Genomic DNA, 12,166 nt, shown 5'->3' with positions numbered 1-12,166 from the left:
TAATTCCTGACATGTTAACGCTAGCTTAGTGTAAGCTTATTAGAAGCAGAAACCCGTAGCTGGAGTTGGTTTCTTTGTCGAATTGTCCGTTCCACCTTAAATGTTACAGCAGTTACACTGGCGCCCCTGACGCGTTACGATGTAACTGCTGCAGCATTTAAGGAGGGATGGACAGTTGGAGTAAAAAGCTGTGGAAGAAAAGGAGGCAGGTTCAGTCTCGTACTAGAAACTTAGTTCGTTTGTCAACGTATGTCTGGCAGACACTGATAATCCTGAAAATAAGAATTTAATACGCGGACAACAACAGTTTTTACAAACTAGGCAATGTGTTTGCTGGGCACAGTCTTAATAAAACATAACTCTTGAGAGGTTCTTTGTATGCTTAAGTGGTTCGGACTGATGGAGAATGTGATGTATATGGTATTGCAAATGCAATGGGTTCTGCTTTTGTTACCATGTCAAGCTGAATACTATAGAAGAACATTGCAACGAACCTTTTAATGATGAAAATGGTTCTTTGAGTGTTCATGGTCCTGCAATGAACCACTGTTTTTACTAAAGAACCCTTTCCCCTTGCCCCTCTTAAATGTGGATTGTTCATGTATTATTGCACTTGGCTTTTATTTACTTACTTTGTTGTTGTATTTATCTTACGTGTGTGTCTCTAGCACATCATCTCACCACCCTGGCGGATTCCTGCTACGATGGCTGCTACCTCCCCAAGCAGGAAAATCAGTTTGTTCATAAAGTCCTTGAGGAGCTGGACGCCTTTCAGAAGAGAGATGATCAGAAAAGGTACAACATTGACAAGGCTGGTGTCTGAGCTGGGATGTGTCAGACGTGGCAGATTTACAATACACTATAGGCCCAAAAGTATGTAATTATTTCAGCTGCTTTAAGGTCACTTATTGCTTATGCAGTTTGTATCTCCATATAAAAGCAGGTGGATAAATTTAAAGGGTCCATATTCTACTATTCTGCTGGAGCAGCCATAGACTAGGTCTATAATCCTGGTCCTGGAGAGCTATCATCCTACAGAGTTTAGTTCCAACTTATATCCACGAAGCATCCCCACCCCTTGCGTAACACTAATACATCTGATTCAGCCAAACAGGGACATGAGAAGAGGTTGGTTAGCTGGAGTGGGTGTGACACATTGTGATTGGAACTAGGCTTTGCAGGAATGTAGCTCTCTAGGACCAGGGTTGGAGACCGCTGGCCTAAGGTACTATGTCCAGTGACATGTTGGGCTAGAGGGTTGTAAACCCCCCGAGCACTGGGCTGTGATGGGCTCAGTCAAATACTCACACCAATGTTCCCACATCTAGAAGCCTTTCCAGTAGAGTAGATGCTGTTCCTGCAGCAAAGGGGGATAAATGCACTATTAAAACCCCTGAATTCAGAAGAAATGCTGTTGCCTACAGATGTTTGGATATGTAATGTATTTAAATGTATTTTCCCATGTTTTCCATTCAAGCGTCCTACTCTTCCCACCCCTCCCGAGCCGACTTCGCTTTCTGATCCACAAGACAGCTGAGAACCACCCAAACCTGAGCACTTTTTCTGTTGGGGAAGCCTGGAGCCGCAGGGTAGCCATCTGCTACTCCCACCTAAGGTAAAGGTATAGCAAGCAACTTTAAAAAGTATAAAAGTTATTCTAGCTTTTTAAAGAGATGATTTGGCCAAATTTGTACATTTTCAGTCATGTTTGGTGTCCTTTTTTAGTTTTGCACTGGAGCTACAATGCTAAGTGTAGCTATTAAGTACTGGACACTTATACCTGACTAATTAGCATCATGCAAACTGCATGCCTAATTCACTACACTTGCCTGAAACTGCAGTCTGTTACCTATAAAACGAGAGAAACGTTGCATAGCTAAACACAGTAGCATCCATGATTTAGTCCAGTGGTCACCAACTGAGATCCTGAAGATCTGTCTTCCTGCAGAGTCTAGTTCCACTTAGTCATCCACACCTGCTCCAGATAATTAAATTCTTCATAAGTCTTTGTTTGGTTGAATCAAAGGCATTAGCTTGAAGGTGGATTCCCTTGAGTTTTCAAAATTTAATTCGGAGTGGTCTGATGTGGAATGGTTGCTTTTAGAGATTCAGATTTCTTTACAGTGGTGGTGATAGGAACCAGGGGTTGCCATATGTACAACACAGATCTAGACATTTTATTACTATCCAAAACCACCATTTAACCTGCACGTGTCTTTTGAGTGGAGACTTCAGACTTCTGATTGTAAATTGGTAGTAAATCTGGAAAAATACATATTTTGCCTCACTCTGCATGTATCCCTTCACCCCGACTAGATTTTTAAAAGTACATTTTAGGCCTAAGTATTTTAAACCTTTATTTTTTTAATATAATGTCTCAAACAACAGGCAGTGTATTCATAACCATCTTTTTGAAAACCTTATGTGGGGGAGCTTTTAAAGGTGGATGTCTGGATAAATTTAAAGATCTGTCAGAGCTTCTTGTTTTCATAGCGAACTTATGGACTGGGTATTGAATGGTATGTTCTGAAACTTTATGATTGCTTCCATACTACATCAAACTGAGGGAAATTCAATTTTCCATGATGTGGGCCCTTTAATTTGTTGCCAAACGTTCACTTTAGGAGTGGAGAAATTATTAGGTTATTGCAAGGGGATAATACAGAGCAAACACAACAGATTTTATTGTTTGGCTTTCAAATGAATGTTTTACTTCTGTCTGTTCTGCAAGGTTACCACCCAGGGAGGACAGCAGTGACACAGACGGTAGTTTATATGAGCAGCCGTGCAGGAGGGACAGGCGAATGGAGGGAACATCAAGCAGCCAACCAGCCGGACTGAGATCCGTCCGCAGCAGAGGAACTAAAAGGCCAGATAAAGCCATCTACGTTCCTCGAGCTTTGAGGCAGAAGGCATGTGAAAGCTCAGGTTCTGATGAGCCCAGCAGAAGCTCCTCCAGTTGCTGCCTCAGCACTTCAGAGGAGTCCAGCTCAGACACAGCAGAACCTTCTGCAGCCAATCCAGAGCCAGTGTTTTACAGCACTGATGAATCGGTGGGCGAGCAGGACATGTTTATGCAGGTTTCAGGGTCAGGGCCCTACCCCTGGCCTCCAGCCTGGGACCAGACTGTCTCCTACTTCATGGCAATGACCCTGGAGGACCAGGCAGAGGAGGACTGTAGTAATATCACACCCACCGAATCACCTTGCCAGCCGCAGAACAAAGAGGAGAGCGATGACTTCTACTCCGAGGTACAGAGCATAATTCAGACCAGAATTGAAATTAAGATTGTCAAAAAACCCTCAAGAACTCATCTCAGCTGAAGTCTAAATCTTTGACATTACAAAGATCCAATTACGAATCTTTAGAAGTTATAAAAAGATTCATCAGTATATCTCAAATTTAAACAGGATTAGATATAAATGCACAATTATAATTGGACTAAATATCTACACAGTTGTAGAATATAAACAGGAAACCAACAACCGCTTTACATTTCATGTCAATAGAGAATCAGATTTCTCCTCTGAAGAGATATTTACACCATGACACCATGCTTGGTCAGAGTTGTTTATGGTCCCAAATCATAAACTGAATATCAGCGCTATGAGCCAAATGCTTTCAACTGAGCCACAGAAGTTTCCATTAAGAATTCATGTTGCAGGGCCCTGTTGACGGTGGTAGAACAATGTTATTAATTATGTTTGTTTTCTTTTTGTTTGGGTAATTGTCATTGTTTTATGTGCCCTATTTTTGTCTGTTTTCTATTTGCTAAGATTACAGCCCATCTGAAGGAAGGAGAGGTGGTGATTGAGAATGCCCAGAATGATTACTCCAGCTTTGAGAACGCGTGGATTAACCAGGAAGAGTTTGCTCACGTCATCGAAATCTACGATTTTCCAGCCATTTTCAAAACAGATGACTTACTGGACGCTTTTGCAGACTACAGGTAATTCTGGCATGTTCATATGAATCTGATAAAGTGGATTTTTTTGGTGGAGATTTTAAAGAATTTCAGATTTTTTTTTTGTTTTAAATTTCTGAAATTCAGTGTGAGAGATGTAAAGAGAGTGGTTTGCTGTGAAATGGTTCAGATCTATTTACAGTAGTGGTGGTGATGGGAACCAGGGGTCACCATGACTACAACACAAACATAGACATTTTATTTACTATCCAAAACCACCAGTGAACCTACATGTGTCTCCTAAATTTTGTTGATGATTATAAAATAGTGAAAAATCTGTTGTAGTAAATTTTCTTTGGGGATTATTTTGCCTCACAACACTCTGCATGTATCCCTCTATCATGAATGGATTTAAAGTTCTCAAAACTATTGTAAAACAGTGTTTCAGACATCAGGCAGTGAATTCATAAGCATTTCATGTACTAACTTTCTGTGAGGGAGTTTTAGGGGTGGACGTCTGTTTCCTATCACCACCACTGTGAATAATTCTGACTTGCCAAGTTTCTCTAGAACAGAGCGTTTCACACCAAACCACTCTGAACAACTCTGTTTACATTTTTGTCTACAGACTTTTTAAAACATTGGAGAAATTCCTCTTTAAAACAACTGGGTCCCTTTAGATTTGGTGCACAACCTCCTGTATTTTTTTGGTCTGGTAATGACTGTATTTTTTGCTTACAGTGAAGGTGGTATGAAGATAAAGTGGGTGGATAACACACATGCTCTTGGTGTGTTTTCAAGTGCATCAGCAGGTATGATTAAAAATGCATTATGACAAAATCCTCCAATGGTCACTTCACACAACCTCTTTTAGGTGTAGTTTAGTGCTGTTAGATCACTTTGTGGCTGTTTGCATGTAATATGCAGATGAAACAGAAACTATTTGTAAATATATGTAATTGTTTTTCATGATTAGTTTCATTATCATTTCTTTGTGAACCAGAGACACACGTCGTCTCTGAAATATGCAGGCTAAAATTACAGACTGTGCTGCATCTTTTTTTCTGCATACTTTGTTATTCTGTTCTTTAATGGTCCGGACCCCCACAGAGCAGGTATTATTTGGGTGGTGGGTCATTCTCAGCACTGCAGTGACACTGCCATGTTGAGTAGTGTGCTGGTGTGTGTTGTGCTGGTGCAATTGGATCAGACACAGTCACTGCTGGACTGAGAACCAAAAACATCCAGCCAACAGTGTCCTGTGACAACTGATGAAGGATTAGAGGATGATCAACACAAACTGTGCAGCAGCAGATGAGCTACTGTCTCTGACTTAACATCTACAAGGTTGACCAACAAGGTAGGAGTGTCTAATAGAGTGAACAGTGAGTGGACACAGTGTTTAAACACTCCAGCAGCAATGCTGTGTCTGACCCACTCGCAACAGTGCAACACATTACCACCACATCAGTGTCAGATACTTTTGGCTATATTAATGTGGACACCTGACTATTTCACCTATCCACGGTTTTCTTCTATTCTCAACGGTGGTTGCCATGATGTCACAACAGTTCCTCTAAAATGGGCTAAACTTTTGTATAACGCTTTTCACAGAGAGTAGTGACGATGCTATCGAACTGTCTTAAAAGCATAGGAACGTTATATGCTGTCAGAGGGTGTCAAAATAGTTCTCAAAAGCTTAAAATGATGTTGGAAAATGAATGCTACAAACACAAAGGCAAGCACAGAATAGAATGTCAGTGTCCCAGGAAGACGAGGCCAAAAAAATCTTGGCTAGCAGCACTGAATAAGAAAAAAACGCGAAGTACTGTTTGCTCCTTACATTTTGCTCTAAAACATAATAAATGCATAAGAGAGAGATTCTGATGAATGAAGAATGCACACTTGATGGTATTTTAGTCGGCCTATGAAATAGTTAGCTATTGCAGTGCTAAACTAATAAACCATTACGGCGACTGTGGCAGCAAACCAGTTATGTTTCTCAGAGTAAATGAATCTTAGTCAGCTATGTATTCTAGTTTAATTAAAAATCCCTAACCTACCTTCCACAAAATAGCAGCGAAGTGGCTACAAGATCTGCCCAGGCCAGCGATGCAAGACCATTCAGATGTCTCTACTACACCATTGTTTTGAACCTTAACCCATGCTGAGTAGTTAGGGACTGACTGACTGGTCTGGCTGTTCCTCAGCTTTGAGAAATGTGAAATGTTTGCAATTGTAACACAGAACCCTTGCAGTTTTAATGCTGTTTAGATCATTATAAGCATCTGTGCTTTTATAATTTCGTCTTGTCGTCTACACCTTCAGAAAAACCAAGGTAGTTGATAATGGCAAGGTACATGACATCTGGCCAGAGTTTCACATCGCCTACCCAGACTTGGGATGGGTACAGTGGATGAGGAACAGACTGGGTGACACCATTTACAATTCTTGTTAATCATTCTTGTCTATGATGCCACCACGACATAACCGCCATCTTCTTGTATCAAGAAAGCGAAACCTAGCAAGCTACACAATTTAATAACTGGCTAATGATAAATCTCTTTAGCCTTGAGAGTAATCCGTACGCTATGGGTTGTCAACAACAAACGCATACCGGACGTTGTGCTCATTCTCATTCCAAAGACAAGCAAAGCATAATGGTAAATGTTGTTGTCTAGGAAAACCGCAGATAAGATCTTGTTTGGAAGTCCAATTCCAAATCCGTAGGTGTTAATATGGAGATATGGATGGTCCCACTCTTTGGGCTTCATGGTGGAGCTGTTGTTGCTCCTTGATGTTTCCGTTTCACACTAATAACACAGTTGGCCGGGGCAGATCTGGCAGGGCAGAAATTTCAATAACTGATTTGTGGCAGACGTGGTATCCTACAACATTGCCATGTCACTGAGTCACTGAGCTCTTGAGTATGACCCACTCTACTGCTAGTGTTTGTCTATAAAGACTGCATAGATATGTGCTTGTTTTTATGCACCAGTTCGCTATAGGTGTGGCTATAACACCTGAACGCAGCAATTAGGAGGGGCGTCCAAATACGTTTGAATGGTCAAGTAAAAGTAAATTTAGGACATCCAAATAAATCAACCGAATTGTTGCCTCTCTTGGTGCATTAATACATAATTCAGTTGTGATCCCTTAGAAAACTGTAGAACCACTTTTTGCAAGATCTTTATTTATTAATTTTTATTAAACAGTTGTTGCTTTTGTGCTCAGCGATGCAGGCCCTGTCCATCAGACATCCACTGCTGAAGACCAGGACACTGTCAGAGGGTAGTAAGAAGGCGAAGGGGAAAGCAATGAGACGAGCAGGTTTGTGCTGAAAACATTGACATTACATGAGAATTCAGATAATGTATTTAAGTGCATACATGTGCAACAGTTTCAGACCAAATTAGACTTTTGCACAGAAGAAAATACAAATATTAGGATAAATGCAAGTTTATTTCATGTAAAACTATTTTTTACAAGTTATTTTATGCAGATCACTTCAATCATAACTGTTTTCTGCCCCTCTCCTTGAGGAAGCCTTGTGTTATTTGTAGGCATCATCCAACACCTGCTTTATCATAGATATTCCATAAACTTAAATTAGGTGCTACTGATGGAATTTAATTAATCTAAGTGATGGCTGGAGACGTCCAGGAGAAATCTGGAACCAGACTTTGTTCTTCAGACTAGCTTACAAAATATCAACTACTCTTTTTTCAAAATAAGAGATTATTTTTACTGTATTTACATATTAACATATGGCACATAGTGATTTTTATGGGCAAAGACCAATATTCACAGTACTGTATGTGTTTATAGCCTGTAAATGTAGCTTGCTTAGCGCATGCACTTTAATATTACATAAAATTATAACGGCTGCTTTAAGCCAATTATGGTTATTTATTTATAAGTTTATATTATAAATTGGAAAAAACTGCAAATACATTAATTTACCAAACTGTCACTTTGGAAAGTTTGAGAAATCTCTCACTAAAATTAGCTAGCGTAAATGTTCCCTTTTCATTCAGTCTGAAATTCTACAAAATTCATGCCTCACTGAGTCTAAAAAATGCCTTAACCTTACTGAAAACACACACCTACACTATAGAACATGTCTCCTTGCTTGTGTGGTGTGTGTGTGTGTTTTGGCTATTGCTAATTATTTTGATTCATGTTGCACAAAACATTAATAAAAGAGTGAATAAATAACTTTACAATTACTTAATGATAATGAATTAGCTTCACATGACACAATCCAATTACAGATATTAATTATTACTGTTAATGGATTAGCATCACCATGACTTTTATTATATGATACAGAATGCACAAATGTGACTGGAGAAACTGTTCACACAGTAGAAGAATAGACAAACCAATACAATAGGCTTATTTTGGTTTTGCACATTAGAAAATGGCCACAGAACGTTATGTAGGTGAATGTTTTATGATTATCAGTCATTTTAATGTTCCAACAGTCACCACCTTCAAATTGGTGCATTTTTATACCCTACTGCTGGCGTATATGATAATTCTACCCGCGTTTTTCCATCCAGAGTTCATTCAGCCGGTGAAGGAGAGGCCGCGGACGGACACAGCAGTGGCTAGGAGGATGGTGACCAGAGCGCTGGGCTTGAGGGGAGGATCCAGAGGAAAGCGCTATTGATCAGGAGTTTGTACACCCACCACAGAACAACAGGAGTCATTGCAAAACCTTTGTTTGCCCAGCAACTGCTTTACTGAGAGTTAGTTTCTTTGAATTTGTTTACTCCTGCCCTTCAGCTCTACACTGTTTAGTGTTCCTGCTTTTTTAATTAATCTTCACATTTCCGATATTTGGCTGTTAAAGCAAAAAATCGGAGACAGTTTCCCCCCATAACCCAGTTCAGGCCAGACACATTTGGTTTTATCATGTATGGAAAGTACCTTTAGTTCATATTGATAGTCAAACAGTGTCAGAAACTATATAATCAAGTCTAAGATACTAAACACCTCCACACAGTTTGAGGCGAGTGAGTGATGATTCAGGCATGCAGTTAACGCCATGATAATTGGTAGCCATAAGCTTCCACTACCTGCTAGCTACATTAGCAACAACTCAAGAAGCAAACTTCAGACATCAAACATGTCGTAATTCATCGACTGCTTGTGGCATTCAGGCAACTTGGCAAAACTGCAAATAAATTCCAATGTGTCATTTTGAAAATGAATTCTTGCTCTAAAGTTTGAGAAACATTTTTGGCATAAATTCTTCTCATCCCGTCTGAAATTGCACTGATTAGTTTTCACAAAAATCACGCTTCTGTAAGTGAGGCTAAGAAAACTTTACTGAACTTGCTTGTTAGAATATTGTTTACATTTTCTTTTAGTACCTATGAGCAAAATGTAGCATAACTTTTTTTTATTTTATTGCCATCCAGGTTGCTACTCGATTGCTTAAGCAGATCTACATAAACTAAATTTTCTCCTCATTTGCTTTTAATAATGCTGCTCTTTATGAAAACTAAGGGTGTAATTTCGTCAGAAGATTTTTAATGCCTCCTTTATTTGTGTATTTTCCAGAAATTAAATATTTGCTGAAATTAAATATTTGACACATTTTAAATGTGCTCACTCCCAGTTTTGCTTTGTAAGTCTCTTTTTGTACATAAACAGCAGTAATTACAACAAGGTGTGGTGCGACAGCTGAGCAGCAGTATTAAATGTAGAAAACAGTCAGACATTAGATTGTGATTGAGGTTTTATATTGCTGTGTGTTTATTTGGGTTCTAAAGCTTGCTTTGTATATGCATTTTCATACGATGTGATTTGTTTACAGTTAAAAATGCAGATGGAAATATGCTGGTTCTTATGTCAATCCATGTTTTCTGTTAATGCATTGTGTTTTGCCCTGTTAGTAATTTATCTAATTAAACAGTTTTTTTTAAATCTGATTTTTGTAATTGCTGCATCTTGAACAAATAACATTACAGACCTTTGGCCCAATTGCATTTCTACTTTTTACCCCTACCCCTTGTTTTCGAGTGTCACCCTAACCCCTTGGAACTGAGTTACTAGGGGTGGTGGTTGAAATTTTGCCCTACAAAATGGAAGCAAAAAAAAAAAAACATTGCTTCATTACCAGCTACTAGCAGTGCTTTTCATATGCTTTCGAAGAGGAGATATAAGACAATTATTTATCACCCGCTCCCAATTCTTTGGTGATACAAAGCTGTTCATATGTGCTTCTTGTTCGAACTTTCCCATTCCACCTTAAATGGAACAGCAGTGACATTCTAGCATTTCAGGCATCAACACTGCCGGACTATTTAAGGTGGAACGGGAAAGTTAGCTAGCTAGCTACTGAGACATTAGCATGTTATTAGTGATTTATTTGTGCTTGTTATGAAAATAACCATAATACATTGAAACTACATTAAACTAAGATAATATAATGTTTTTTTTTTTTTTAAATGGAGAAAATACATTTTTGGGTTTCTTTGGTCGCTCGTGCAGCCAACTTGCCATTTTTTCCTTTTTTTCACCCTACCCCCCTATTCCAACAAAAATTGGGACACCCTAACCCTAGACGTGAACTCGCAAAACAGAGGGCTAAGGGCCAAGTGGTGAAATGAGATTGGGCCTTTTTCTGGTGGGTCTAACGGGACAAGATTCTGTGTAGTTGTAGTTGGGGTGAACATCTTACAGCAGGGTTTTCCAATATCTGACCCCAGGACCAAATGCAGCCTGTGAACAATTTTTAATTGGTCCCTGGTTTCTGTTTAAGGGTGTGTTATAAGTGACCAGCCAATATGGTGCAGTTCTTTCTTTCACCTGATGGTGGCAACAGCTCTGTAAAATTACAGTGTAATGAAGGTAATAAAGTTAGCTGAAGTTTAAAAGCCTTTCTTCCCTGACCAGACCTATAGCTTCATTTACTGACCACATTTAGTCCAGACTGCTATTTATGCTGTTGATTCTGCTCTTTGCATTTAACAATTATGTCTGAATGGTTGCTGCATTTATTTGACATGTGAAGAACAGTGGCACCTCTGCCACAGAAAGCCTGGTGGGGCACAATCAACTGTAGGGCCAGCAGCAACTGGTCAGTGAAACTATACACAAACCTGATCCGAACACAAATACACTCCATCAAAGATATTTTAGATACAAAGTTATTGTGGTCAGGAGTTGGTGAAAGTGGAGACTACATATCCAAAGCCACATCTCAAAGCAGGGAAACACGTTTTCCTGGTATTAGGAATAAAACGGCTTCCAATAATGCAGAAAGACTCGCCACTGATGGCTTAAAGCTCAAAAAGAAAAGATGCACAATCGTTTTTCTTCTGGGCAAACTTGTCAAAAACCTTTCTTTCGAAGTCCACCAATCCATAAATGAATTCAAGTGATAACATAGCAAGGGCAGGCAAGGAGAGCAGGAGTGTTTTTACCAGCACTTGCAGTTAGCCAGGTTTTTATCTGGAACCTCTCTGGATCGAAGGAGCAGTTCATGTTCTTTTCAGACTGAATGATGTTGAAATCCACTGGCTGGTGTGTCCCAAATGTTTAATCTCTAATTTCTGCTCTAATGCTAGACAGGCTACCAAATTTTTTTATTACATTTTTCACTTGAGTAGTTATTTTGCGTTGAGTGGCTACCACAATTGATGAGGAACTCTTATGGCTAGCAGCGAAGCAACGGCCACACCGTAAACGATGTTATTAAACGTATGAAAATTCGGATACTTTTAAGATCACATTAGACCGACTGGTCGGACTGAAGATCAGAGTACACTAAATTCCTAAACTGTCATGATGTAACGGTCAGACGCTCGCAGGTAAGATGAGGAGGATTTAATGATCCACACGGTCCAAAGGGGAAAACACAGTTCACAGAGAATATTCCAGTCCAGTAATCAAAAACACGAAGCAATCCAAAAAGACAACAGTACCAAAGGAGCAATACAAACAAAAGAAAACAAACGGGTAAACTCATCCAACGGTCCAAACACTAAATACACGCCGCAGCAGCGACCCCTCAGTGATTGTCGAAACAGTACCACGCAAAGTTCTGAAGCCGATTCCCTGCTTAAATATCCCAGTTGGGATTAACATCAAGTGTTAAGAGTTCAATAATCCGGCGATGGAGATCGCTGATAGGTACGTGGGGAAACCACGTGATCAGTCTGAGAATCCTGGGGGTTGGAGTCTTGTAAGATGCAGTCCGCCAGCACGTGATCGATCACGTGGTCTCCCCTAGCATTCTGGGAGATG

The 12,166-nt window shown here is 39.7% G+C and overlaps 1 protein-coding gene across 1 annotated transcript; it reads left to right on the top strand.

The window, feature by feature from the left end:
• The first annotated feature begins 167 nt into the window (after nucleotides 1–167).
• On the top strand, nucleotides 168–9,846 carry r3hcc1 (R3H domain and coiled-coil containing 1). Its single transcript, XM_037547476.1, has 8 exons — nucleotides 168–219; nucleotides 669–795; nucleotides 1,478–1,615; nucleotides 2,732–3,251; nucleotides 3,777–3,949; nucleotides 4,646–4,716; nucleotides 7,139–7,234; nucleotides 8,470–9,846. The coding sequence occupies exons 1-8, from the start codon at nucleotides 168–170 to the stop codon at nucleotides 8,577–8,579; spliced, it is 1,287 nt and encodes a 428-aa protein (XP_037403373.1). The 3' UTR covers nucleotides 8,580–9,846.
• The last annotated feature ends 2,320 nt before the right edge of the window (nucleotides 9,847–12,166 follow it).

Source organism: Pygocentrus nattereri, chromosome 18, assembly GCF_015220715.1.
Source record: "Pygocentrus nattereri isolate fPygNat1 chromosome 18, fPygNat1.pri, whole genome shotgun sequence".
In the NCBI taxonomy this organism is placed as follows: Eukaryota; Metazoa; Chordata; class Actinopteri; order Characiformes; family Serrasalmidae; genus Pygocentrus; species Pygocentrus nattereri.
Note: the sequence above shows the minus strand (reverse complement) of the source record. Positions and strands in the feature narration are given on the sequence as shown.

Coding starts and splice junctions, on each gene's coding strand:
- r3hcc1 (XM_037547476.1), top strand. CDS start 168: ATGGACAGTTGGAGTAAAAAGCTGTGGAAGAAAAGGAGGCAGGTTCAG. Junction 3,252..3,776: donor GCGATGACTTCTACTCCGAG/GTACAGAGCATA, acceptor CTATTTGCTAAG/ATTACAGCCCATCTGAAGGA. Junction 3,950..4,645: donor GACGCTTTTGCAGACTACAG/GTAATTCTGGCA, acceptor TTTTGCTTACAG/TGAAGGTGGTATGAAGATAA.